This window comes from Pavona decussata, unplaced genomic scaffold (genome assembly GCF_977016875.1).
Source record: "Pavona decussata unplaced genomic scaffold, jaPavDecu1.1 SCAFFOLD_26, whole genome shotgun sequence".
Taxonomy (NCBI): Eukaryota; Metazoa; Cnidaria; class Anthozoa; order Scleractinia; family Agariciidae; genus Pavona; species Pavona decussata.
In genome coordinates, this window is record NW_028145449.1 from 850,001 (window position 1) to 876,900 (window position 26,900).

Genomic DNA, 26,900 nt, shown 5'->3' on the forward strand with positions numbered 1-26,900 from the left:
CGGCACAGAGCGAAAAGAAAACTCATTGCACAAGTGGTGCCCGACCGATTTTTTGTTTTTCTTTCCACGCCACCTCGTGGCACAGGGCAAAATTTCTCGACACACCTCCCTATCGGTCCTCGACCGCATATTTCGTGTTTTCCTTTTGTTTTGTTTTTTTTTGTTTGTTTTTTTTCCCACGCCGCCCCTTGGCACAGAGCAGAAGTCCTCGACCCACAGCTCGATCGGTCCTCGACCGATTTCCCATTTTCCCTTTTTTTTCCCACGCCATCTCGTGGCACAGAGCAGAAGTCTCCGACACGCTGTTCGATCGGTCCTCGACCGATTTTTTTTTTTTTACGCCACCTCGTGGCGCAGAGCAGAAGTCTTCGACACACTGCTCGAACGTTCCTCGACCGATTTTTCCTTTCCCTTTCTTTTTCCACGCCACCTCGTGGCGCAGAGCAGAGGTCCTCGACACACTGCTCGATCGGTCCTCGACCGATTTTTTTTTTTTACGCCACCCCGTGGCACGGAGCAGAAGTCCACGACGCACTGCTCAAACAGTCCACGCCACTATGTGGCCAGACAAGCAAAACGGAACACCACTGTGAGACTAAAACGGACCTTGGCCGAGGCCGCACATTCCGCGCCCCTCAAGGGACAAGTAAGGAAAGGTGCAAACAGCATAAATAATTTCCACGGTCCTCCAACACAAACAGGTCCCAAATATATCGCAACCCTAATTCAAAAGAAAAAACAAAAAGAAGAAAACAACTGAGTGCAACAGCAAAACATAATAGAAAACAACAGACTATCGCCCAAACATTTAAAAGAACTGTATCGTGGCTAACCCAGAAGAATACGCGCCGACCATGTGCTCCAAGCGCGAAATTTAAAACCGGCTCCCCAGTAACGGGAAAAACGTAACGAGAAAATGTAATGTTGGGCAAACAAAAAATAAGCAACAAACCCCGGCTAGAATACAAAACTAAAACATTGTAGGCGAATATACACTTCAAGGTTAATGAAGGTTGTCTGTCGAGCTGTTCGACGTACTCGTCTCATTAACGTTTTCTCGGGCAGAACTTTGGGCCGCAATATCCCCGCTTGCAGTTGCTCCTGAAGTTGCACCAGCGGAGCAGCCTGTTCAACAGCGCCTTGAAGTGGCTGTAAAATTTCCTGGGCCCTCGCAGGGTCGTTCACTTGGGACGGACGCTCGGACATCTTCAACCGATTCCAACCACAGTTAGGCAAAACTGACAACTATGAATAATTAACACATGCTTATATACTATGCACGCGGGCTAATGAATATTAATAAAGTATGAATAGAAAGGAAGTTAAGAAATTTGAAAGATCAGGAGAAGTTAATTGAAAATGTATTTTAAAATGTTCAAAAATTCAATTTATTAGAAATATTTATTTGTTTTAAGTCCGTATACCACAGAACGTTAATGCAGTATCGCCACAAGAATATTTATTCACAGTAGAATGTTTCTGCAAACTGTAATTAACAGAAAGATGCGAAAAGATGACACAACAGGAAAGATGTTTTCAGCCACATTATCACTTTTACATAACTAAAGAGGAAGTTTTAATTTGCAGTTCAGCGAATGTTTTCTCTACTGTCGCTCCTGGCCAAGCTATTAAAAATTGTGCCCCCAAGGAATAAACTACCTTTAGTTTTTTTTTTTTATCATGGTATGGTTATCAGAGCTACAAAAACATGAAATAAGCCGAGAACAAAAAACTTGGATCCATTGGACAAAGAAGACGAAAGTCAAATCTTTCTGATAATGTAAACGATCCTTAAGTATAAACTTGACAATAGAAATGCACAATTGACCTACCACATAAATAATTAATCTGCTTTTGATTTTCGCATCTTAAAATTGCCATTCTCTGACATTTAATTAAGTATGGCTGCAAATGCGACTCCGTAACTTATTATACGAATTTCATCTGACTGATAAACGTTTTTGAATATCGCAAGCATCAAGGGTCAAAATATGACAGTGTTCTGAGGGAGCTTGCTCTACTGTTATGATATTTACCTCCACGAAGGTTTAACGGAAACGTCCAATGTGCAGTTATTACATTTTCTATTTACATAGGAAGACTCTTGTTGATGAAATGTTTTCCGATCACAGAATGTTTATGCTCCTCAACGCGTTGATGGAGGTGGCGGCAAGTGTACCCAATATAATTTGCTAGACCACGCAAAACGGTTATTGTCTTCCTTTTGCAAGAATGCAAGAACTTAAAAGGGATATTTTTGAAATTAAAATATCCCGAAAAACTCATCGACTCAGCTGTCAATAGCTTCCAGCATCCTATACGCCCAGTTCAAACACCTTCTGACCTCCCTGTTCGGATTACGTTGCCATTTAAAGATCAGAAATCGGCGAACGTGGCTCGCAAGAAACTTGGCGAACTCGGAACGAAAATTAATCAAAAACTACAGCCGGTGTTCACGAGCAAAAAGATCGCTGATCATCTGAGAGTCACAGAATAAAAGCCTCCCTCATCAACCCGCAAAGTGTAGTATATGAATTCACATGTGATTTGTGTGATACAAATTATATTGGGTACACTTGGCACTAAAGACTATAATTAAACAGACAATCCATCTCCTTAAGTCCATAATATGATACCTTTATACATAAAAATATTGATCTACAGTTAACACGCAGCACGGAGAGTCGATAAACGCTGGTCACAAAATATAACAAACCAGCATGGAGGGCTTAAACAAGTTATCATTCATAACTAAAAGGGAAGTTTAATTTGTAGCTCAGGGAACAACGATTTCATGCACTACTCATATAATTATAGCGAAATCATATTACCGTGACAAACATTATGATCATACTTTTCAGATGGCTAGTATAGGGTATGGTACCAGAGAATCTCTAAAATAGGGAACGGGGAATGGAGGAATGGGGAACGGGGAACGGGGAACGGGGAATCTCTAAAATAGGGAATCTCTAAAAGGGGGAATCTCTAAAATAGGGAATCTCTAAAAGGGGGAATCTCTAAAATAGGGAATCTCTAAAAGGGGGAATCTCTAAAATAGGGAATCTCTTAAAGGGGGAATCTCTAAAATAGGGAATCTATTTTAGAGATTCCCCATTTTAGAGATTCCCTATTTTAGAGATTCCCCGTTCCCCGTTCCCCGTTCCCCATTCCCATTCCTCCATTCCCCGTTCCCTGTTTTAGAGATAGCCGACCGAAGGTCGGGATGACATGTCTTATCTTAACACGTTCTTGCAGCCATTTCCCGCCATTTGGTACTACTTTAAGAGAATCTGTCTTTTTGGTATAAAAAAGCAGACGCTATTAAACCTTATATTCTCATAACTAGTTTTGTTAATTTACGCCATGAAACGTAACCAGCCAGACACAATGAAAACATATTTAGCATTTGCAATTTGGGTGGCTTCCGGCCTACGTCAGACATGTCTTTATCCCAGGGAGATAAGCATGCCTGAGTGATAACATCATAGATAAGGTGAATTTTTTCCTTGACCAGTGAAACCTTTTTTTTCTTGAAAAACATTGAGGGCATTTGTTGCAGCTTTCGAAAGGCATAAAAGGAAATTGGTTAGGGCTTTTTTATTAGACATCGCTGTAAGGCCATTAGGGCTGATGGATCAATCGCAACACAAACACCGCGAATTTCACAATTGGCATTTTTGAACTGATCACTAGATAAGCTTTATGCAGGCGTAAAGACGTCTGTCTAGTCCAGTTAATGATGGTCGACGCGTGTTACAGATGCCAGGCCCGGCTCCAGTTCCAGTCATTTTGAGTCTACGGCTTATTCAGAGATTCAATTGCGCTTTCATCTTTACCGTTTTGCAGTAAGATGCTGTAGAAAATTCGATTTCTCTTGCTGTATGTGGCCCTTTGGTATCGATTGGCATAAATTTTTTAGACCACCCCTACTGAAGATATTGCGGCAAGCGACGACAACAATTTATTTTTATCTTATATATGTAGTAATTATGCAACAACTGTCAATAATATTATTGGTTGTTGGCAAATGCTGTAAATGTCTCTTAGGAAAAACTCTACTTCTAAAACGTTCATAGATTTATCCATTTTGTTGATAGATTCTCCCGTTTAGAGATTCCTCTTTTTTGAAATTCCCTATCTTAGAGATTCCCCCTTTTAGAGATTCCCTATTTTAGAGATTCCCCCTTTTAGAGATTCCCTATTTTAGAGATTCCCCCTTTTAGAGATTCCCTATTTTAGAGATTCCCCATTTTAGCGATTCCCTATTTTAGAGATTCCCCGTTCCCCGTTCCCCGTTCCCCGTTCCTCATTTTCCATTCCCCCATTCCCCGTTCCCTGTTTTAGAGATAGCCCTTTTCAGATTGAAGCAAGTTCTGAACCCACACAAGGTGAAATTCATTGTCGTTTTCCTTTGATTCATATTCATCCCAAAAAATTATTGAAAAACAATTTAAAAACAGAATTCATGATATATTTGGAGCTTTGTGCCGCCAGCTAATTACAAAACGCTATAAATTTATATAATTTGACAACCAACACAAGTTTTCAATTTTTTTTCTAAATGCATTAACTTTTAAAAAACTTACAATCCACTAGAAAAATCTATTTGCTAAAAGTCCTTCCACCACTCAATCTTAATGCACCTAACGCTTAAGAATATTCATCCAATGTAGACATCTTTCTGTAAAAAGTAATTAACAGGAAGATGCGAGAAGATGACAAAACAGGAGATTTGTTTAACTAAAGAGGAAGATCCAATATCATGTTTTGTCTACTGTTGCACCTGTACCAACTTAGTGAAAAATGGGCTCTCAAGGAATAAACTACCTTTCTTTTCTGTTCATGGTATGGGAGTATCAGAAAATAAGACAATAGAACATTTGTATGTCGCACAGATATAAGACAAAAGCGAAACGTCTATGATGATGTTTGAACAGCTTACAGAGTCAGTCAACGTTTTTCATAGTCTTTAGTGGGAGTTTTATTCACTTAAGAATGCAAATTAACTTGTAGTGGCCGGTGCGCCAAAGCAATTCCTGTCAGTAATGAACACAACAGAGATCTCATTCAGTAAAGGACCTTAGTATAAACTTAATAGGGAGTTTAAGCAAATCGCTACGGCTGGCGCTGCTACGGCTATCGTGGTTAAGGAGGTCTGGGGAGAGTACTTCGCCGCAGCCCGCCAAAATTCAACTTTAAGCAACGCGAAATACAAATAGTACGACTGAGAAGTTTTTAAGACTCATAAGCGTCTTCGAGGCTTCGTACGTCTAAATGACTTCGTTCAAAGAAACAAGGGATTTCGTTTTACTTTGCTATGATCAAGGGATTCTTAACGACGAAGAACTCCTGATTTTGTACGAACAGTACCAGAGTCCAAACTTAGACCTGCCGTACAGTTCATATCCACTCTTCGACCTTGATGATGTGGAAGATGATGAATGCCTTGCGGAATTTCGAGTGAAGAAGCGAGATATACCTGCACTCGCAGAAGCACTTCAAATCCCAGATTGGATTAGCTGTAATCAGCGAAGCAAAGCCGAGGGCACAGAAGCCCTTTGTATGCTGCTAAAACGCTTTGCTTACCCTTGCCGGTACAGTGACATGGTACCACGGTTCGGTCGTCCTGTCCCTGTTTTGAGCATGGTAACAAACGAGGTGCTTGATTACATCTATACAGCCCATAGTCATCGAATTATCGATTGGAATCCCGCAGTTTTGAACCCACCAGCATTGCAAACCTATGCCCAAGTTATCTCCCAAAGAGGGTCCCCATTGCAGAACTGTTTTGGTTTTATTGACGGAACAGTTAGGCCTATCGCGAGGCCAGATAATAATCAGAGAATTGTCTACAACGGTCATAAAAGAGTGCATGCTTTAAAATTCCAGTCCCTAGCTCTGCCAAATGGGATCATTGGAAACCTGTATGGCCCTGTTGGTAAGTACTTCTGTTCTTGAAGTTTCCCTTACCTGTAAAAGGCTGAAGTCAGTGGCAGATCCAGGTGCTCAAGAATGGGGGGTGGGTCTAAGGAGGGTGGAGCCCTCCCCTAGACCACCACTAAGACTGGTCAAAATTGTAAGTCTAAAGAAAAGTATTGCTTTCACTTTAGCATTGTTGTTGTCTGAATAATGCAGGGTATAGGATGCATGGTAGGGATTGACAGTAGTTTGTCTGAAATATTGGAATCTGATTTTTTTTAATTTTTTTTTTAACAGCTTTATTGGGTACTCCACTTACAGTATATAACATAAATAATCAAAAAAAGAAGCGAGACCCAAAAATGGTAGGTGCAACGGGACGACCATGCGAGGCACCGCCCCTGGATTGACCTAAATAATTATTGATACCGACATTATCTGCAGATAACAAACATATTTTTTAATTTTTCCTAGAAGGAAGAAGGCATGATGCTGGAATGCTTCGGGATTCTCAGCTTCTGCAGAGTTTACAGATGTTTGCTTTCGATCTCCATGGGCAGCCAATGTGCATCTATGGCGACCCCGCCTATCCCCTGAGGGTTCATTTGCAGGCGCCATTTCGCAACAAATGCAGGCATACAATTCAGCAATGAGTGAAGTTCGGTCCTCAGTGGAGTGGTTGTTTGGGGACATCATAAATTATTTCAAGTTTTTGGACTTCAAAAAAAATCTGAAGATTGGATTAAGCAGTGTGGGGAAAATGTATGTGGTGTGTGCACTTCTTAGGAATGCACTCACATGCCTCTATGGCAACCAAACATCAGAGTTTTTTGAGCTTGACCCACCCAGTTTGGAAGATTACTTTGCCTAAAAAAGAGTAAAAATTTAGCATTTATTGCATTTAAGTTAAGAGTTCCTAGAGCTGAGTCTCAGTAATGGTGAGGCTTTTTTCCCAAATGAGAAATGGAACATAAACTCAACTGTCAATTGTACATGTATGTTTCACAACCAAAGACCTTTTTATGATAAGGCACAAACATTAAGATGCTGTAAGTAGAATTGAAATAATAACATTTTAACATTTAATCTTTGAGTAAAACTTTGATGAACTGTCAAATTCTTCCAACTAGTGTCATTTCACATTTATTTTTTCGAGGGGTTTCAGTTTGTTTCTGGTCCAAAATTTTATTTGATAGTTTTATTTTTATTTTCCTTTTTTTTTTTAAGTCAAGGAAAATAGAAAAACCAAACTGGTTTAAAAATTTTAAACCAAAAGCAAATTTAAATCACAGCATATGCCTGTCTACTTCTAATTAAAAACTGAACTTTGGGTTGAAAGCATTCACTAATGACAACAGCCCAAGTTAACACAAAAAGACCTGCAAAGGGTAACATCAACAATACAAAAAGGTAAAGATCTTGAACCATGATCTAAGATTTCTTTGGTAGCAATCTTTCGATAAGGGCCATCATGGCTGCTGTCTGTTGTTGTTGCTGCTGCATCATGGCTAAAATCTGTCCCTGTCTGGCAGCTTCTTGTTGTTGGTGTTGTTTCTTTAAGGCAAGTTCTTCCGTTCGAAACTCATTTTCCTTCTCTGCTTTTTCCTTCAAAAATTGCACTGCATCATTTCCACTCCGCCTGCGTTTTGTCTGCCTTACTTCATCACCCTCAGCTTCGGATCTCTTCTTTGTCTCTCCAAATCGCTCCATGGCCTCTTTTCGCATTTTCTCTGCAGTTTGTTTGTCTACCTCAATCTTCTTTGAGGTTCCCTCGGAATCTCTGGTTTCCTCTGCCAACTTTTCCCGCTCTATTATTTCATCAATTAAGGTTTCAAGTTCAGTTAAATCATCCACTGCGATTCCACTAGCTGATTCTTCCTCTTTCTTTTTTTCCAAGTACCTCTTTTGAAGCCGTTCCATCCTTTCTCGGACACCTCTTTGTGTGACTTTAAATTTCACCTCTTGATTCTTATTCAAGGCTTCAGCTATTTCAGACCACTTTTTTCCTTTTTCATTACTTCCTTTCTTATACTTGTAAGGTTCTTCTAGTAGTACCTCCCGGCATAACAAAGTATCATGCATTTCTGTCCACTCCATAGGCCTGGATAGGAAATCACAAAGCTTATTCAACACACAGTTCAACTACATGTTAATTTGGTTTGGCTCAATATAATTGCACAAGAGAAGTTATATTCTGGGCTGCTTTTTGTTTCTAACCACCACCGACTTACATATAATCAAGAAGAATTTCATTTGAGAAAGATCCCTGAATTATTTTATATACAAAAGGTCACAAAAGGTACAGTTAAATACATCCCAGTAGAGGAATCAAAATGTAACACCATATGGTAAATTTAACTTGAAAAAGTGAAAATGAGGTGTAAATTTCATATATTTTAACTATAAAAACAGGGAGACTCGCTCCCAATAAACATGTAAGCCTATTTATATTCATTACAAACGTCCACCAACACATATAAAACGCATGCAAAATCCAAAATTGGCCAGTGCACATTAAAATTAAAATTCAAAATAGATGTTAATTGAATGCGTTTCTTTAACACTTGTCTGACCAGCTGTTAATAGATTCCAACGTCTGGAAAAAATGTAAGCGTTCCTGTGAATGAGTGAATTATATTACGTGTGGTAAAAATGCCAATTTGGAGCCTCTATACACCAAATCAAAGTTTCTACACGGTCCCGGCCTTCATAACTCTGGTCATTCCTCAGCTTCAGTTATTTGAATTTCAAGTAGTCTTTGAGCTTTGAAAAGGAAAACTTGGACTTTGTACTTACGCATTTCTCCTGTCGTTCGCTACGTTCGCCATGTGCTCACTGCTTTGATCCTTCGACAAACCGGCCAGGATGCAAAAATAAGTCAGATTCACTCGGTAAGGAGCAGGGAGCTTGATAAATATTCACGATAAACTATTTCTAAGGATTTTTAAATGTATTTCATTCGCTAAAATTGCTCAAGAGTCTGTATAAAGCGGAGAAAGAAGCGACATAAGTCCACGTACCACAGACTACGCCAAAACCTTCCAACTGGCGTAGAAGGATTTCCCGCATTCTCGACTCCAGAGCTCTTCTGCGCATGACAGGCAGGGAGGAAGAGCTCTGGGGAACCCTGGAACCTATACCGCTCCTGATTGGTTTACGGCTGAAACAATAAAAACAAAGGAGACTTTTGACTGATTGGTTAATCCCTTTCCTAGAGCCCAGGTTCCGATTACGGGCGCACCAACGAAAACATTATAAACAAACATGGCGACGATAGCGGCCGAAATAAGGATTTCTTATTATAATGGCAAGGATTTTTTTTAAGCGCAAGGAAACTTTTAGTGCAGAATTGTTCGCTTTTGAGAGCGATCGAATTTTTTCTTCCGCGACATCTGCCTCGATGTATTGCGAGCACAAGCATACTTACTGGGCTGGAGGATTTTTTTTGTCGTAAACATTGCAACAGAAGTAAATGGTGATTGACCGTATCTATAAAGGACTGAGAAAATTCAGCCGTGGCTCTATCAATCGAGGAGGAAAGGTAACTTCAATTCTTATAATTAAGCTGTATGTGCGCACCTTTAAATTATTTCAGATTAGTTTGAGTTTGTTTAAGTAAGAATGATTTTCTAAAAGTGACCGGCAGTATTTCATCGAGTTTCTCTTGCAATTTTAATTTAGGCTTTGTTTAAGAGGGATACACGCAGAAATCATTTGATTGCTGGCTCATCCAAGGTAGATGGGTTTCTAATTCACTACCCTTGCATCCAATAACGCCGTTTTTTGGTTTTTATGTAAATTCAATGAGCCCTTTACCTTATTTCATTAATACGTTGTAATGTTCAGAACCAATACTGGAAAATAAGTTGCTTTGGTTCCATGCAACTTATGATTTACAAGTCAAGGTCCTGCCCTTTTGCTTAGTTTGATATAAAAATTGTATTGTTTTCATGCGTTTATAAAGGGAAAAAGGTGAAACATGGGCCTTTAAAAAATTCCCCTCAACCACAGCAACTCTCACTAGATCTTTTATTTTAAAACCGTTATTTTTCAGGTGAAAAATTCAAAGAAATATATGTTATTGAACTAGCGTGAGGTCCGTATTAGGAAAATATTGGTCGAGTTCCTTTTTTTGCAAGTTTATGGACCGAGCCGAAGGCGAGGTCCATAAACTTGTAAAAAAAGGACGAGACCAATATTTTCCCAATACGGACCGAACAAGCTAGTTCAATAAGGTTTTTATTATATAGGCTTTCCCGCTTGTTGCTTTCTAGTCCGCGTGAAACTTGTTTATGATCAAGTTGTGCGAGAAAAAGTGCAAGAAAGCCTTCTCAATGCTGACGCGTACTCACAAACAAAAACCACGTGGAATAATTCTGATTGGCTCGCGCACGAAAAGGCGACTTTTTATTGGTCAAGGTTTGACACGAAAGTTTGACATGTCTCGTCAATCGAAGTGAAAAAGTTCGAAAAATGAAAATTTAGCTCATTTGAGATTCCGAAGAAAATGCATTTCTTAAACGTGTTGAATGTTTAAAAGTGTCAACTTTTGAGAAAGACTTACTATGGAATGAATGAAAATAGATGAAATTGAAGCTTTTGTAGTCAAAATTGCATTTCAATCGTCTTCATCGTCACTTAAAATGGCTCGGCGCTTGCGAAGCGGTGGCTGATCATGATTCGTAATCTGGATGTTAAACGAGCAGTTTTGGAAATTTGCTCCTTGAAAAATAGCCGATCCGGCTTCTTTTGTGGTCGTCATACTGGTACTTTCCACTGTAGTTGTTGCCTGTGTATTGCCAACTGCTTGGAGCTCGCTTGTGGTTGTTGATGAGCGACTGAGGGCTAACGACATTCTTCGTTGATGCTGAATGGAAGCCGATTTGTAGGAATCCAAGCTTTTCAGATTTCGATGTCCACTCAGTTGGGCCACGTAATTTTCAGGAACATCTGAATCCAGCAATCGTGAAATGCAGGTCTTTCGAACCGAGTGATTGGTAATGCGTCCTTGCAAACCAGCATTTTGGGCAGCTTTGGTGAGAAGCTTCCCGATTTCATTCTTGCCAAGCGGACTTTTCTTGTACCACACTGCATCAGTAGCCTTTCTTTGATGTTTTACAGCCAAGTAGAATGGTGCCTCTGGTTGATTCATCTCGATGGGCCTGTGACTTCTGAACAGCTTATAGTACTTGACTGGACATCGCTCGTTATCAGTAGCTTGAGCAGTAGGATAAAATGCTCGGTGACCGCTTGCTTTGTCCTGCCCCTGGCGCGTCTTCGAGCCTCTCTCAGCTTTCCAGACCAGCATTTCATTGCCTGTGTCCGGGTCAGTTTCAAGGCTGACGTCGCCCCACTGAAGCCTTCTACTTTCATCTCTTGCTCTAAAGCCAAAATGTAAAGCCAGGAGCCACCAAACGGTGCGCTGTAGAGCAACCGGGTTGTGCTCGCCAAATTCTCCTTCGGCAAAGAGCTTGTCTTCTTCAACAGCGGTGACTTCTCGGCTTGCTTGTGGACGATTGCCTTTCCCTCTCTCCACGACAAGCTGTTTTCTTTTTGCACTGAGGACTTCTCGGGATAGCTTGAATTCGTCACCTTGAATGAGATTGGCTTGTGACCCGTGGGTATTAAGATAACGCTGGATGCTTCGTTGCAGGCAAGTCAAAGTTCCAGGTTCGTATTCGTCGCCATTTTTCTTTCTTACATCTTTAAAAAACGCGCAGAGCAGCAGATTAAGTTCCACCCAGGGTATTGCCTCTATATTCCTGAACTCGTTCCGTTGGTGGCAAAATTTTCCCCATATTTTAAGGTCAGATTTGGTTTTCTCTGTAGTGCTTCTGGCCTGCTGTTGCTCAATGAAGTCGCGGTACTCTGAGGCCTTGTCAACGGAATCTTCTTTGGTTTTTTCGTCGAGTTTGTTGTTTTCAGAGCTTGTTTTCGTTCCTTCGTCAGTGCTCTTGGAGTTAAACTCCGACATCACGATTTAAACCGACAGTTCCTACTATATTAAGTTAATTGGAAACAGTTTTTACGTTGCGTTGTCAAAACTGAAACAGTAACCACGAAACACTTGACGCTAGCGGTCCATCTTAGCGGTCCGTATAGGAAAATTCGGACCGCTCAGGGAGCCAATTAAAATGCTCCTTTTCATCGCGGACCAGTTTAGCTATATAATAAGTGAGGTTACAAGAGGCCACTCAGACCTCTTGTGAAAACACCAAGGACACACCAATTTATGAACCCAAGGAATTTTTATAGTTTCATTCAAAACATACCTGGAGGTGTGTGTGTGTGTGTGTGTGTGTGTGTGTGTGGGGGGGGGGGGGGGGGGGGGTTACTCAAGTGTATTGGTGAAAGAGAATTTGAATGCATGGGGCAAAATGTCCAAAACTGATCCACTAGCCTAGTAGACATAACCCCCAAACTTTATTATTCATCATGTTGGAAGTTTTAAGCAGACTGCAGTCATCTCTGCAAAGTGGGAACGAAATCTTTTTTGCTCAGGGAAACCAGCACTGGGAATGGGTTAGCTCTTAAACTTGAGATTACAATGTTTTTGTAATCTCATCATTTGAATGCAATTTGTTTAAGAGAAATTAATTGTTCAACCATAAATTCAAGAACACCAAGGTAGTGGCTTTTTTTTTAAAAATCCTCAAAGGTGACCTTCTACCAACAAAATTTCACCAGAAAATTTCTCAACAATGAGTCCATTGCAGTTATACCCAGCATTTTTTTTTTTTTGGCCAGTTCCTAACAATACACCTGGGTAGAGAGTCAATGCTGAAGTGAATTTCCAACACTTCTGGGACAGACCTAGCCTCAAACCATCAACACTTTAATTTTCTCATCAAAAGCCCAAGTGAGAAAGGTTTTTATGGCTTGCACTCAATATCAGAAGTCCGATTCATTTAAAAATAAACAAATTAGCATTCATCTAATTTTGGTTGCAAGTACTGGTGTTGGCTTTTGGTATATAATTTGAAGTTGTGTTAAACATAAACCCAACACCAAACCTCAGGTTCCTAGGTTCCAGCATTCTTGTGTGTCATCCTCCCACAAACTCCCCTGTGTTTTATTTTAATAGAAATCCTTACCATTGTAGTGGCCCTTATAAGTTTGTTGAACAGACAATAACATAGAATTATGTTTAAGTTATCTTCTTAATAATTTTAATAAATTTATATATGGAGTTTACAAAAATGCTGCAGTATAAAGAGATGCATAATTTGATTTATTAAACAACTTAAATATAGTAAGAGGGCACATGAGTCACTACCATGATTTGTCAGTTTAGCATATTTTTAAACTAAATTTGTTGTTAAACTTCAAGGGCTGTGCCTTTCCAAAAGATATTTTAGATGTTTGTGACATTTGGTGTAGAAAAAGAAGTCTCACAGAAGGCCATCTCTGAAGCCTTTTTTCTCTGAAGTAATTATTAATATCTATTAATATCGTCTCAACAAAAAATATCAGATTTCTCAAGCCCTAAAGGGGACAAATGGTTTGAAAGACAGCACTACCTCTAAATGCCATGTGAATTGATACAAAGAAAGACTTGGGTTTTTTTCTTTTACAAGGCACATTCAAATACACCTTTCACAGTTGTATATATGTGCAAAGATTGCAAATAATTATGTAGAGATTTTTAAAACAGTCCTAGAGTTGTAACCAGAACAGATATATATTTTCCATAGATAAGTAGAGACCTGTTTGATAATGCTTTATAATAAGTGGTCATGGTCAGTGTAGAAGGCATAGAAAGTTGTATTTTAGATTAGTTTTTTTACAGTTGTATATATGTGCAAAGATTGCAAATAATTATGTAGAGATTTTTAAAACAGTCCTAGAGTTGTAACCAGAACAGATATATATTTTCCATAGATAAGTAGAGACCTGTTTGATAATGCTTTATAATAAGTGGTCATGGTCAGTGTAGAAGGCATAGAAAGTTGTATTTTAGATTAGTTTTTTTACACTTTAGATTGTATTTCAGAAAGTTAGGTGTCCCCTATTAGCAGTGGGGAAATCTGCACTGCTAGATTTTAATCGACAGGTTAATAAAGTTTTTCATTAATTTGTTTACCTACATTCCAATGCCCCAAACATGTCATTGTAAATGATACTGATACCTTTTCAAAAAATGTGTGCAGTCAATGTGAGGAAAATTAGTTTTCACCAATTCATGATCTGATTAGCCTAATTTTTGAGTTTGTAATATGACCACTGCATTTACCCATGATCGAACGCCTTGCCACTTGTAAGTTTATTTTGTTGTGGTCATTTCATTCTTTGGTAATTGATCGTTTCTCTGCCAAAAGCGATTGCTGTTCCACAGATTATTTGAAGAATATTTTGGCCCCAAAGTGTTCAAAAGGCGAAAAGATTTCCGTTCTCTCGCTGAAAATTACTTAGTAACTGAAGAAACAAATGATGGAAAAACACAACCATTACTACTTTTTGAACTCTGCAGTACTGTATTAAGAGTGTCATATTAAATTAGGGAAAAGAGGCAAGATACATGTACATGTAACACAGTGTTTGATGCCGGGAAAATAAAATAATTATTATTCCATGGATGAGTAATTTCTACCTGGGCAGCTTCTGGCTGTTATATCCAGCCTTTCAGACTCCATATAAAGTTACTAAACTCCACTCGTTATTCCATGTGTATGTCCACCTTACCCAGGACATTTTGCAGAATGTCAAAAATAACTTTAGCATTGTATTCACTGAAAACAGGTGACAAGGATAAAATGCTTTCAACTGAATCAAGGTGTTCAATGTTGTTTACTGCCATATCAACAAGTTCCAAACTAAAGCCAGTTGATAGGCTTACACTTGCTACACAACATCGTAAACTGCCAAGGGTGTTTTGAAATTGCAGAAGCTTTTGACGAAACAGGTCACTTTGTTCTTTAGAGACAGTGACTGTGCTGGGAAGAACATCTTCACTAACCCGTTTGATTTTACTTTTACACAGTTGACATGTACATGTACAAATGTTTCTGTGATGGTCACAGCAACTGTGGCCACCATCACTTTTTTGGGGGGCAGAATACCCCAGAATTCCCGAAGAATAATTTCACGCTTACATTCAGTTGTTGATTTCACAAACTTTATCATTGTATCCTAAAGGCCACGCTTTGCCTTACTGAAATCGTAATAATTGATTTTAACAATTGCCTCAGAAGGCAGTCCATCCCTACCAGCTCGGCCTGCCTCTTGGAAGTACTCTTCCATCGTGTAGGGGACACCCAAATGAATCACCCTTCGAATGTTAGGGCAGCTTTCCAAAAGCTGGGCGAAATTGTTTCTTACACAGATAATGAAATAAAAACAATATGCAACATGAGATTAGAAGGGTCTGTCACTTTGGTGTCCCCTATACCATAGACTAAGAGGGATAGTCCAAGAAGAAGGCCATGCAGCTGGAAGGGATGGTCTCCCAGCTGAAAAAAATGTATCATCATTTAACACAACCATTACTGTTGGTTTTAAAAAAAATTAATCATTCAGACAAAATGTTCTTCCATTATTTATTGACTATATTGTATTTTAATGGTCAGGAGAATCTAGTAAGCTTAACATTTCCTAGCTGCTGCATATCTACAGTAGCTAGACACAGCGTATATTATTGTAAGCTCATCCAATTATATAGGGCCATTCCATTTTATATCCGCGCACCCCCCCCCCCCCCCCCCCACTCCCAAACCATTGATTTCCAAAGTGGGGGAGAAATCGTTCAAGAATCCAAGAGGGTGAATCCAACACAAAGCCATTTCCAAAGGGGTATCTCAGAGATCCGAAGGGATGTTTGCTTGAAACTGGATTCTGAAGGGGGATAATTTTTTTCTTCTGAAGGGGTCTTACAAGCATAACAACTATTAATACTTCAATAGGGGGCGGGGTATGCGGATATAAAATGGAATGGCCCATAGCAGCAACTTCGGGCAATAGAACAAAGAGAAGCACCCACCAGTCATCCACTAAATGCACCTCATCTACGACAATACAGCGTACGTGTTTCTGAAATGTGGAGGTCTTGAGCGTGGATTTGGTTGTATTCTCGATAACAAACTCTGAATGAGAAAAAACGAGTTGTAGTTTGCCTTCCCGAGCTTGCAAAATCGCCAAATCATTTGTCTCCTTTGTGTCGTCAAGAACTACCACTCCGATATGGCCAAGTTTGCTGATCTGGTCGCGCATCAGCGCATTTAGCGGCGATAAGACGATTGTGGTGCTTCTCCCTTTCGCGGGAGGTTGTCCGGCTTCCATGAGTTCGACATCACTCAGCAAGTGAAAGACAAGGGACTTTCCAAATCCCGTTGGTAAAATACCTAATACATCTTTCTTACGACAAACTGCAGCATCAATTATTTCCTTTTTTTTTCGGGTTTAACTGAAAGTCACAGTCTCTACCAGCCTTTGCTAAAGCGAACTCTGTAGCTCTGCTCAAGGATGCCATTTTGTTTTGGAAGAGCCGAGCATGCGCTGTGAGGTCCAGTTAGCCAAATTTTGGCTACGCTTGCGCAGAGTTTCCCAGAGCTTACGCGGTCATTCAGATTGTTAGAAGCGTAAGCACTGGGGTCGAGAATGGATTTCCCGCTACGGCTGGATGCGAACGACTGACATGCGCAATGACTCGTAAGTGGATTATTTTACTTCCGGTAGCCGTAGTGAGGCTCGCCGTAGCGATTTGCTTAAACTCCCTAATATCGACCATCAACGGCACAAACTTATCAAAATAGAAAAGCACGACATACCTGGCACATGAAACATCGCCCGGGTTTACGCTTTGCGTCTTAAAATTGTCATTCTCTAACGTTTAATTAAATATGGCGTCAAACAGTAAGGAGTAGGCAAAGTCAGGATGCTTTTTATGTTTCTTTCTTTGTTTTAAATTCGCTTTCGTTTGGTCTGAACAACGATTTAATGTACTTCGTATCTACGTATCTTCGTATGTTACTTTGACAAACATTATGATCACGCCTCTTTGATTGAAGCAAGTTGTGGAGCCACGCACCCTGAAATTAATTGTTGTCTTCCTTTAATTCATACTCATCCCAAAAAATATTGAAAAACAATTTAAAGACAAATTATTATAAATTTCATATTTTTCATTGGAGTTTTGTGCCGCCAGCTAATTACAAAACGCTATAAATTTATATAATTTGAAAAGCAACACAAGTTTCCAAGTGAGCGCATGCTCTTAAGTGCGTCACAAGTTTATCCTATTACATGTGTTTTCACTCTGTCACCAATCTTGTTCTCAGTCCTTTTTTCCTCTTCGAGACAGTGTAAAGACTGGTAACCAGGCTACGTTGCATTCAGCTATATGTAGTTTGACGAGACATGGTTCTCAGCCTGCATTGGCCCACGTTTATTTATTCTTATTTCAAATTAACTTAGAGTGGTTAGTGCGCCAAAACCATTTCTGTCAGTTGGGTCACTAACATCCTAGTATAAATTTGACAACGGAAAAGCACAATTAACCTGGCACATAAACAATCACCATGCTTTTGATCTTTGCGTCTTAAAATTACCGTTCTCTAACATTCAATTAAGTATGGCGGCAAATGCCGACTCAATAACATATTGTTCCAATGTAATCTAACTGATAAAGGTTTTTGAATATTGCGAGTATTAAGGGTCGAAATATGACAGTGTTCTGAGCAAGCTTTCTCTACCGTTATGATATTTATCTCCACGAAGGCTTAACGGAAACGTTCAATGTGCATTTATAACATTTTTTATTTACATATGAAGACTCTTGTTTCTTGCAATTTATATTATTACAAAACTGAAAGTTCCTTTTCATACAGGTTGAGTCAGGCTGCTTTTCTTTTAATTTTGTTTTGGGTTCCGTTTGTGTTCAATTCGGTTTCATTTTTTTTTATCTTAATTCATTTTCGGGAATGTCACTCTCTGACTTATCTTTTGCTGACTTTCTTCACATTTGCCGTACATCAACAGACATATTAGGGACCTTACGAAAACACGATGGCGGCGATAACGAGGACATTAAAAAGCAAAATGCTTCATGAGCGAAACAAAAGCTCCGCACGTGCGTTAAAAAGTTAGAACATTCCTTTGACGTCTTCTGCAAGAGTATGCTGTCGCCATGTTACGGCAGTGCTCGGCAAAAAAGCTTAAACTATGGCGTAGCTTATTGACGACTTAAGTCAATTAACTTTGTCAAGTTTTACTGAATCCGTGTTATGAACTTTAGTGGAAGTAATGGGTTTTATCAGAAAATAACCAACAAAAATTATGAAACATTCGGATGAGTTCTTTGCAACTTTATCTTTGTCCAAAGACTATAATTCAACAGACAATCCATGTTCTTAAGTTCATAATATAATAACTTAATGCATAGAAATATTGATCTGCAGTTAATATGCAGCACGTAAAGTCGATAAACGCTAGTCACAAAATAAAACAAACCAGCATGGTGGGCTCAAACAAATTATCACTTCATAACTAAAAGGGAAGTTTAATTTGTAGTTCAGGGAACAACGATTTCATGCACTACTCATATAATCATAGCTAAATCATGTTATTACTGTCAGTGACATTATATGATACTTCTCTGATTGAAGCAAGTTCTGAACTCACGCAAGGTGAAATTAATTGTTGTCTTCCTTTAATTCATATTCATCCCAAAAAATTATTGAAAAACAATTTAAAGACAGAATTCATTATATATTTCATATTTTTAATTTGAGTTTTGAGCCGCCAGCTAATTACAAAACGCTATAAATTTATATAATTTGACAACCAACACAAGTTTTCAATTTTTTTCAAAATGCATTCACTTTTAAAATACTTAAAATTCACTAGGAAAATCTATTTGCTAAGAGTCCTTCCACCACTCAATCTTTATGCACCTAACACTTAAGAATATTCATCCACTATAGACATCTTTGTGTAAAATGTAATTAACAGGAAGATGCGAGAAGATGGCAAAACAGGAGAGTTGTTTAAACCTCTTTATCTCTGTTACATAACTAAAGAGGAAGATCCAATTTACAAATCAGCGGATAATGTTTTGTCTACTGTCGCGCCTGTGCCAACTTAGTGAAAAATGGGATTCCATGGAATAAACTACCTTTCTTCTTTGTTCATGGTATGGGAGTATAAGAAAATAAGACAATAGAACATCTGTATGTCGTACAGATATAAAACAAAAGGCAAACGTCTATGATAATGTTTGAACAGTTTATTGAGTCAGTCAACGTTTTTCATAGTTTTAAGTTGGAGTTTTATTCAACCACTTAAGAATGCAAATTAACTTGTAATGGCCGGTGCGCCAAAGAAATTCCTGTCAGTAATGAACACAACAGAGATCTCATTCAGTAAAGGACCTTAGTATAAAATTAATATCGAACAACAACAACACAAACTTATCATAATAGAAACGAACGATTGACCTGGCACATAAAACATTGCGGGGGTTTGCGCTTTGCGTCGTAAAATTGTCATTCCCTTACATTTAACTAAATATGGCGGCAAACGGTAGAGGGTAGAGGGTAGACAGAGTCAGAATGCTTTTCTTGTTTCTCTGTTTGTTTTAAATTCGCTTTCTTTTTGCCTGAGCAACGATTTAATGTACTACGTATATAATCCTTTTAAAATCATGTTACTGTGACAAACATTATGATCATGCTTCTTTTATTGAAGCAAGTTGTGGAGCCACGCAAGCTAAAATTAATTGTCGTCTTCCTTTAATTCATATTTATCCCAAAAAACTATTGAAAAACAACTTAAAGACAAAAGTCACTATATTTCATATTTTTAGTGGGAGTTTTACGCCGCCAGCTAATTGCAATAGGCCATGAATTGCTTAATTTTAACAAGCAAAACAAGTTTTTCAGGTTATCGCATGCTCTTAAGCGTCTCATAAGTTTGTCTCTATTACAGGTGTTTTCGCTTCGTCACCAACCTTGTTACCAGTCCTTTTTTTCTCTTCGCGATAGTGCAAAGGCCCTGGTAACCAGGCTACCTTGCGAATACATTGCATTCGGCTATTCATACTTTATTAATATTCATTAGCCCGCGTGCATAGTATATAAGCATGTGTTAATTATTCATAGTTGTCAGTTTTGCCTAACTGTGGTTGGAATCGGTTGAAGATGTCCGAGCGTCCGTCCCAAGTGAACGACCCTGCGAGGGCCCAGGAAATTTTATAGCCACTTCAAGGCGCTGTTGAACAGGCTGCTCCGCTGGTGCAACTTCAGGAGCAACTGCAAGCGGGGATATTGCGGCCCAAAGTTCTGCCCGAGAAGACTTTAATGAGACGAGTACGTCGAACAGCTCGACAGTCAACCTTGAAGTGTATATTCGCCTACAATGTTTTAGTTTTGTATTCTAGCCGGGGTTAGTTGCTTATTTTTTGTTTGCCCAACATTACATTTTCTCGTTATGTTTTTCCCGTTACTGGGGAGCCGGTTTTAAATTTCGCGCTTGGAGCACATGGTCGGCGCGTATTCTTCTGGGTTAGCCACGATACAGTTCTTTTAAATGTTTGGGCGATAGTCTGTTGTTTTCTATTATGTTTTGCTGTTGTACTCAGTTGTTTTCTTCTTTTTGTTTTTTCTTATGAATTAGGGTTGCGATATATTTGGGACCTGTTTGTGTTGGAGGACCGTGGAAATTATTTATGCTGTTTGCACCTTTCCTTACTTGTCCCTTGAGGGGCGCGGAATGTGCGGCCTCGGCCAAGGACCGTTTTAGTCTCACAGTGGTGTTCCGTTTTGCTTGTCTGGCCACATAGTGGTGTGGACTGTTTGAGCAGTGCGTCGTGGACTTCTGCTCCGTGCCACGGGGTGGCGTAAAAAAAAAAAAAATCGGTCGAGGACCAATCGAGCAGTGTGTCGAGGACCTCTGCTCTGCGCCACGAGGTGGCGTGGAAAAAAAAAGGGAAAGGAAAAATCGGTCGAGGACCGTTCGAGCAGTGTGTCGAGGACTTCTGCTCTGCGCCACGAGGTGGCGTAAAAAAAAAAAAAAAAATCGGTCGAGGACCGATCGAACAGCGTGTCGGAGACTTCTGCTCTGTGCCACGAGATGGCGTGGGAAAAAAAGGGAAAATGGGAAATCGGTCGAGGACCGATCGAGCTGTGGGTCGAGGACTTCTGCTCTGTGCCAAGGGGCGGCGTGGAAAACAAAAAAAACAAAACAAAAGGAAAACACGAAATATGCGGTCGAGGACCGATAGGGAGGTGTGTCGAGAAATTTTGCCCTGTGCCACGAGGTGGCGTGGAAAGGAAAACAAAAACTCGGTCGGGCACCACTTGTGCAATGAGTTTTCTTTTCGCTCTGTGCCGTGTGGTGGCGTAAGAATGGAAGGCGACAAGCAAACCATCTTTAAGGACATTGAGGAGTTACTTGGTGTTTTCTTTCTTTTGTGGGTCCCGCCCGCAACGGTCGGGGCACTAAAGAAGGACTTTGATGAGTGGAAGAAAAAAAAAATGGATGCATCGGCAGTCGAGTCTGCTTTGTCGTGTCTCCAGATGGTGATCGCGCGCCCTGCGGCTCTTTTTGACCCATATCCTGCGATCGCCGCTCTGGATGAAGTGGTCAATGTTACGAAGATAAAGAAGGATGAAAGAGCGTCGTGTTATGAAACAGTGCTAAGGCAGTACCGTCCGTTGTTGAGCAACCCGTGCCTTCGGCAGATGTTAATAAAGCTGGTGGCGTCGAAAGAGGAGGCCGAGGTGGCCAAGGTTATTGTTAACGTTTCGGTGAATCAAGCTTCGTTCACTGGACGGACGCGCAAGGCTCCATACCAGAGGCGCGGCACCAATCTCGGCTTTAGATCACTTTCGGAGAGGAAGTGCTGGGTGTGTGGAAAGGCGGGACACATCTCGCGCTCTTGCCCGGACAAGCGTTAAAGATTGTGAAATCTGTTAAAGTGATGTGTGTTGCAATGGAATTCGGGATTGTCCTTGTATTTGCAATTGAAAATAACAAAATGTAAAGGCACTGTGTAATATGAGTCGTCTTGAGTCTGTGGTCTCGAGGTTGGGAAAATGACCCCACAAGCGTTTTGCCCATAGGCATGCCCTTGAGCCCGATTACTCGGGCTACGGTGGTCATTTTCTCTGAACTCGGGTTTGCAGTCTCTGTTTGAGTACATCATTCTGATCGTTTTTGGTGCTTTTGTTCTAGCCCAAACCAAAACGTCTTAAGGGAGATACGGTGACCTTTATGCCTTTGGAAGCGGAGGGAAAAAGCAGGCTTAAGGAAATACGATGGGTATCCATGGAGGGTAAACCGAGTTCGGAGAAAATGACATCAGAAGACGCTTGTTTCACCCATGTTCAAGGCATTGTGGCGGGGGAAACTCCTAACCTGCGGGATCTGTCGTTTCGCGATCCGGACTCCTTTCAACCTTGGTTCAAATTCATTTTGTTTTGGCAATAAATTTTGGAGATGCGTTCAAAGCCTGAAATAGTTTGGCATGGTTTTCTCTATAGCATCTATGACGGTCATATTGAAATATTAGTGAGGGTTGGGAAATTAGTTGGGTTGAGGATGGGTAAGGTTGGGGACTTGGGGGACTTATTTTGGTATGATTGTTTGGATTAGCCAGCGAATTCCACGGCGATTGCGGGGCGCAGTCTGGGGTGACTTTCCCATAACTAAATGCTAATGAGTATGCAGAAGGGATAATGAACTATTCATACTTTATTAATATTCATTAGCCCGCGTGCATAGTATATAAGCATGTGTTAATTATTCATAGTTGTCAGTTTTGCCTAACTGTGGTTGGAATCGTCCCACCCACCCACCCCTTCTGCTTACTCTATTAGCACCTCTCATGTTTTCCCCAGCGAGCTTGCTCGTCTGGGGTGACTTTCCCATAACTAAATGCTAATGAGTATGCAGAAGGGATAATGAACTATATGTAGTTAAACATGACATCGCTCTAGCCTGCATTGGTCCGCTTTTCTTTTTTCCGTAAAAACTGACACTAAAGCACTTGTATTTATTGTATTCGTTTTTCCCCCGCTTTGTCTATATTTGTCGTATATTAGTGTCCAACCAAGATATTGAAAGCAAATCATAGAAAAACATCATCAAACAGAAATGACTGGCCACGCCCCCTGAATATCCACTGTCAACTGTGAGACATGCCCATTGCGGCAAAGGCAAATTAATCAACACATTCATATTTTTCTCTGGGAGTTTTGAAAAGCCAGTTAGTTAAAAAAATTGTGGTACCAACGTGACTAACAACACAATTATTCGGGTGAGCGTATGCTCTCAAGGAAGTGTTTCAACAGTCGTTAATGCATTCAATAAATAAATAAATAAACGCTTCGACGTCTTCGTATCATTCAAACCTGAAAATCTCTCTTTTCATCATAGAAATTAGTCTTATTTGATCCTAAGCTGACATTTGCTTCCTGTCGAATCTACCTGTACATTTATAGATATTTCAAAATTTGATTACATCTCTGGAAAGTTCTTCTTGGTTTATTTTTTCCAGTTTGAATTATTCGCATAAATTGGTGCATGAAGATAGACTGTAATTTTACCGCTGGTGATCGAGCACGTGAACAGTTGTGGCATACGAAAAATGATCACGTGTTGAAATAATTTGGTTGCTAAGTAACGCTTACGCATATCCCAAACAAGGCCTGATTATGGTGCTTTTTCTTTTCAATTTTCTTTTGGGAACTAGCTGATAGCCAATCTTGCTTGAATTTTTTCGGCTTGTGGTTGGCTTAGTTGAACACTTCTCAACCTTCGTCAAAGTAGCTCGTTTGTTTGGATGATACAGTTTATACCTGTAGATAGTTTTCCACTTCCACTCGCTGAGTCATAACAATTTTAAGCGAATACAATATTTTATCTTATGTCCGTTAAAAAGGCAGTATTCTACTATTATACACAACTCACAGAGTATTATTGAAAGAGCGCGATACTTCAGCTTTAAATTTTACCATGCTTCAGAGAAACGTTAAACAGTCAAACATTATTGTAAGAATTAACTCGATAAACAAAAAAGTTCCCTGAGTGTGTCCTTTACTGCCCGTCTCACTTCTCTGATCTTCCAACAGTAAAGAATCGGATTCAATGACGAGTTTATGGCAACCAAAGCTCCTGAGTAAAACCTAGCGACTAAAAGAAATGATGAGACTCCTCTCCCAAGGCGCAAAATCTCCACGATACCAACTGGCAGATAACAAACAATTAACGCTAACTGCACCCAAAGTGCACTGGACACTGTTCTTTTGTAACGCGCTATGTTCAATTGAACTGTTTGGTTTGGTTGTCCTTGATTAACGTTACCTTGTGCTTGAATCTGGTTATGACGGAGAGTAAAGAAAATTTTCGTGTAGGAGAAGATTGCCGTGACTACACAAAGTGCGACAGCAATGCAGTCATACCAAAAGGTTATACGTTCATTCCAAAGTAACATTATTGCTCCAGCAGTGGAGGAAACCCAAAAAACAACTACAGTACAATATATACGCTTCAAAGTTAAAACTTGTCTGTACCTGAGTCCTAATAACAGGGCGAGAAGCCTGTCCACGCTTATTGCGATCAGTGTAAACAAAGACACAGCACACAAAATATTGCCTGTGATAATGGAAGCAGCATATACGTAAGGGCAAATATTCCATCGTTCGTTCAGGATAGATATAAAATAAGTAAGAGAAAGAGGTCCTGCAATGAGACCAACACAAAGATCAGTTGTCGCTAAGTTGCGGAACAAAAGTTTGGACGGCGCATGAAGTGAAGTCTTCTTGTGAAGGGCAACTAGGATCAGAGTATTCCCCAGAAATGCGGTAATGGCAACAAAACCGCTCACCACTAAAAAGACTATCAGATGGTTGTGGATGTCTGTAGCAAATTCTGTTGAACACGACATCCCATCGAATGACGTTTGCTTTGGATGTCCAGTTAAGTTTGTTAACGCCATATTACTGTCGCGCAAAACGAGCCCAACTTGTATCGCGGCTCTTAGTATTGATAATAACTACCTGCATTAAACTTTAATTTATCTTATGAATTTTTATAAGCATCTGGTTTTATTAGAAAGGAAGTCAAGAAGAAATTCAAAAGATCAGGAGAAGTTCATTGAAAATGTATTAATTCTCAAAAATTCAATTCATTAGAAATATCTATTTATTGTAAGTCCGTATACCACAGAACCTTAATGCACCATCGCCATAATAATATGAATTCATTGTAAAAATGTTTCTGTAAACGATAATTAACAGAAAGATGCGAAAAGATGACACTGCAGGTTAGACGTTTTCAGCCACATTATCACTTTCACATAACTAAAGAGGAAGTTTAATTTTGCAGTTCAGCGAATGTTTTGTCTACTGTGGCTCCTGGCCAAGCTCATTTAAAATTGTGCCCCCAAGGGATACACCACCTTTAGTTTTTGATCATGGTATGATTTTCAGAGCTATAAAAACATTAAGTAAGCCGAAAACCAAAAATTTGTATGCGTTCGACATAGAAGACGAATGTCAAAGTTTTCCAATGATGTAAACGATCCCAGTATAAACTTGACAACAGAAAAGCACAACTGACTTTGCACGTAAAGAATCACACTTCTTTTTGTCTTTGTGTTTTAAAATTGTATTTCTCAAACACTTAATTAAATATGGCGGCAAAAGCTCTCCCAAGAGTATATGCAATCTGACTAATATACGTTTTTGACTGTTGCGAGCCATTTAGGGTCGAAATACGACAGTCTTCTGAGCGAGCTTCCTGTACCATTGTCATGATGATATTAAGCCCCACGAGGTCTTAACGGAAACGTACAAGGTGCAGTTATAACATTTTTTATTTACATATGTAGACTCTTGTTTCTTACAATTTATCTTATTATAAATCTGGAAATTTCTGTTAATAAAGGTTGAGTAGGGCCACTTTTTTAAATTTTAATTTTTGGTCTGTGTTTGTATTAAATTCGGTTTCATTTTCTGCATCTTTAAAGTAGAAATTTGAAAAGTAAGAAAAAGATCAAATTAAAATTAATATTACAATTTAGTAAAAAAATCTATTTCTTGTAAGTCCGTATACCACGGAACCATAAGGTACCTAAGGCCAGAAGAATATTTATTCTTAGTAGATATGTTTCTATAACAGTAATCAACAGGAAGATAGGGGAAGATAACACAACAGGAGAGTTGTTTAAACCACATTATTACTGTTAAATAACTAGAGAGAAAGTTCCAATTTGCAGTTCAGTGAATAACGTTTATCCACTGTCGCAGTTGTGTGAACTCATTTCAAATTGTGCTCCCAAGGAATAAACTACCTTCCTCTTTATGATCATGCTATGGTTATCAGAGCTACACAAACATAAAATAAGAGAACATAAAATTTGTGTGCATTCGACATGGAAGACGAATGTTAAACCTTTCTGATGATGTAAACGATCCCAGTATAAACTTGACAACAGAAAAGCACAATTGATCATGACTTGCCACATAAAACAATCACCCTGCTTTTGATCTTTCCGTCTTAAAATTGACATTCTCTAACACTTAATTAAGTGTGGCGGCAAATTTCGACGATTATACAAATATAATGTTAATGTTAAACGATTTTGAATATTGCGAGTATTAAGGGTCTAAATATGACAGTGTTCTAAGCGAGTTTCCTCTACTGTTATGCTATTTACCTTCACGAAAGCTTAACAAAAACCTTCAATGTGCAGTTATAACATTTGTTATTTACATATGTATACTCTTGTTTCTTGCAATTTTATTATTCCAAAACTGAAAGTTTCTGTTCATACAGGTTGAGCCAGGCTACTTTTTCTTCAAGTTTTTTTTTGGGGGGGGGTTAATTTTTTGCATTTTAGGTAATATCACTCTCTCACTTATCTTTTGTTCAATTTGTTTACATTTGACGTACATCAACAGACATATTAGGGACCTTACGAAAACACGACGGCGACGATAATGAGGACGTTAAAAAGCAAAATGTTTCATGAACGAAACAAAAGC

General features: G+C 39.4%; 3 protein-coding genes and 2 pseudogenes across 5 annotated transcripts in view; 2 read left to right on the forward strand and 3 right to left on the reverse strand.

The window, feature by feature from the left end:
• The window catches only part of LOC146485395 (uncharacterized), a 2,635-nt pseudogene extending 1,429 nt beyond the window's left edge, over positions 1-1,206 (reverse strand).
• Positions 1-24,870, reverse strand: part of LOC146485390 (melanocortin receptor 4-like) — a 62,824-nt gene extending 37,954 nt beyond the window's left edge. For both annotated transcript variants that reach the window (XM_085103497.1, XM_085103495.1), the window contains exon 1: positions 23,669-24,870. In XM_085103497.1, the coding sequence (XP_084959623.1) occupies positions 23,912-24,850 (939 nt within the window). In that variant the 5' untranslated portion in view covers positions 24,851-24,870 and the 3' untranslated portion in view covers positions 23,669-23,911. The remainder of the gene's footprint in view (positions 1-23,668) is intronic.
• LOC146485396 (uncharacterized) lies at positions 5,238-7,224 on the forward strand (annotated as a pseudogene). Its single transcript, XR_014863377.1, has 2 exons — positions 5,238-5,938; positions 6,394-7,224. The product of XR_014863377.1 is annotated as an uncharacterized LOC146485396 (transcript).
• LOC146485397 (uncharacterized) lies at positions 7,331-8,717 on the reverse strand. The gene has a single exon (XM_085103331.1). The coding sequence runs from the start codon at positions 8,014-8,016 to the stop codon at positions 7,351-7,353; it is 666 nt and encodes a 221-aa protein (XP_084959457.1). The 5' UTR covers positions 8,017-8,717; the 3' UTR covers positions 7,331-7,350.
• Positions 21,258-21,890, forward strand: LOC146485398 (uncharacterized). Its single transcript, XM_085103227.1, has one exon. The coding sequence runs from the start codon at positions 21,258-21,260 to the stop codon at positions 21,807-21,809; it is 552 nt and encodes a 183-aa protein (XP_084959353.1). The 3' UTR covers positions 21,810-21,890.
• Positions 24,871-26,900: the final 2,030 nt, after the last annotated feature.

Excerpts from the sequence above, each read along its gene's own strand:
- LOC146485397 (XM_085103331.1), bottom strand. The coding sequence starts at position 8,016 with ATGGAGTGGACAGAAATGCATGATACTTTGTTATGCCGGGAGGTACTA.
- LOC146485398 (XM_085103227.1), top strand. The coding sequence starts at position 21,258 with ATGGAAGGCGACAAGCAAACCATCTTTAAGGACATTGAGGAGTTACTT.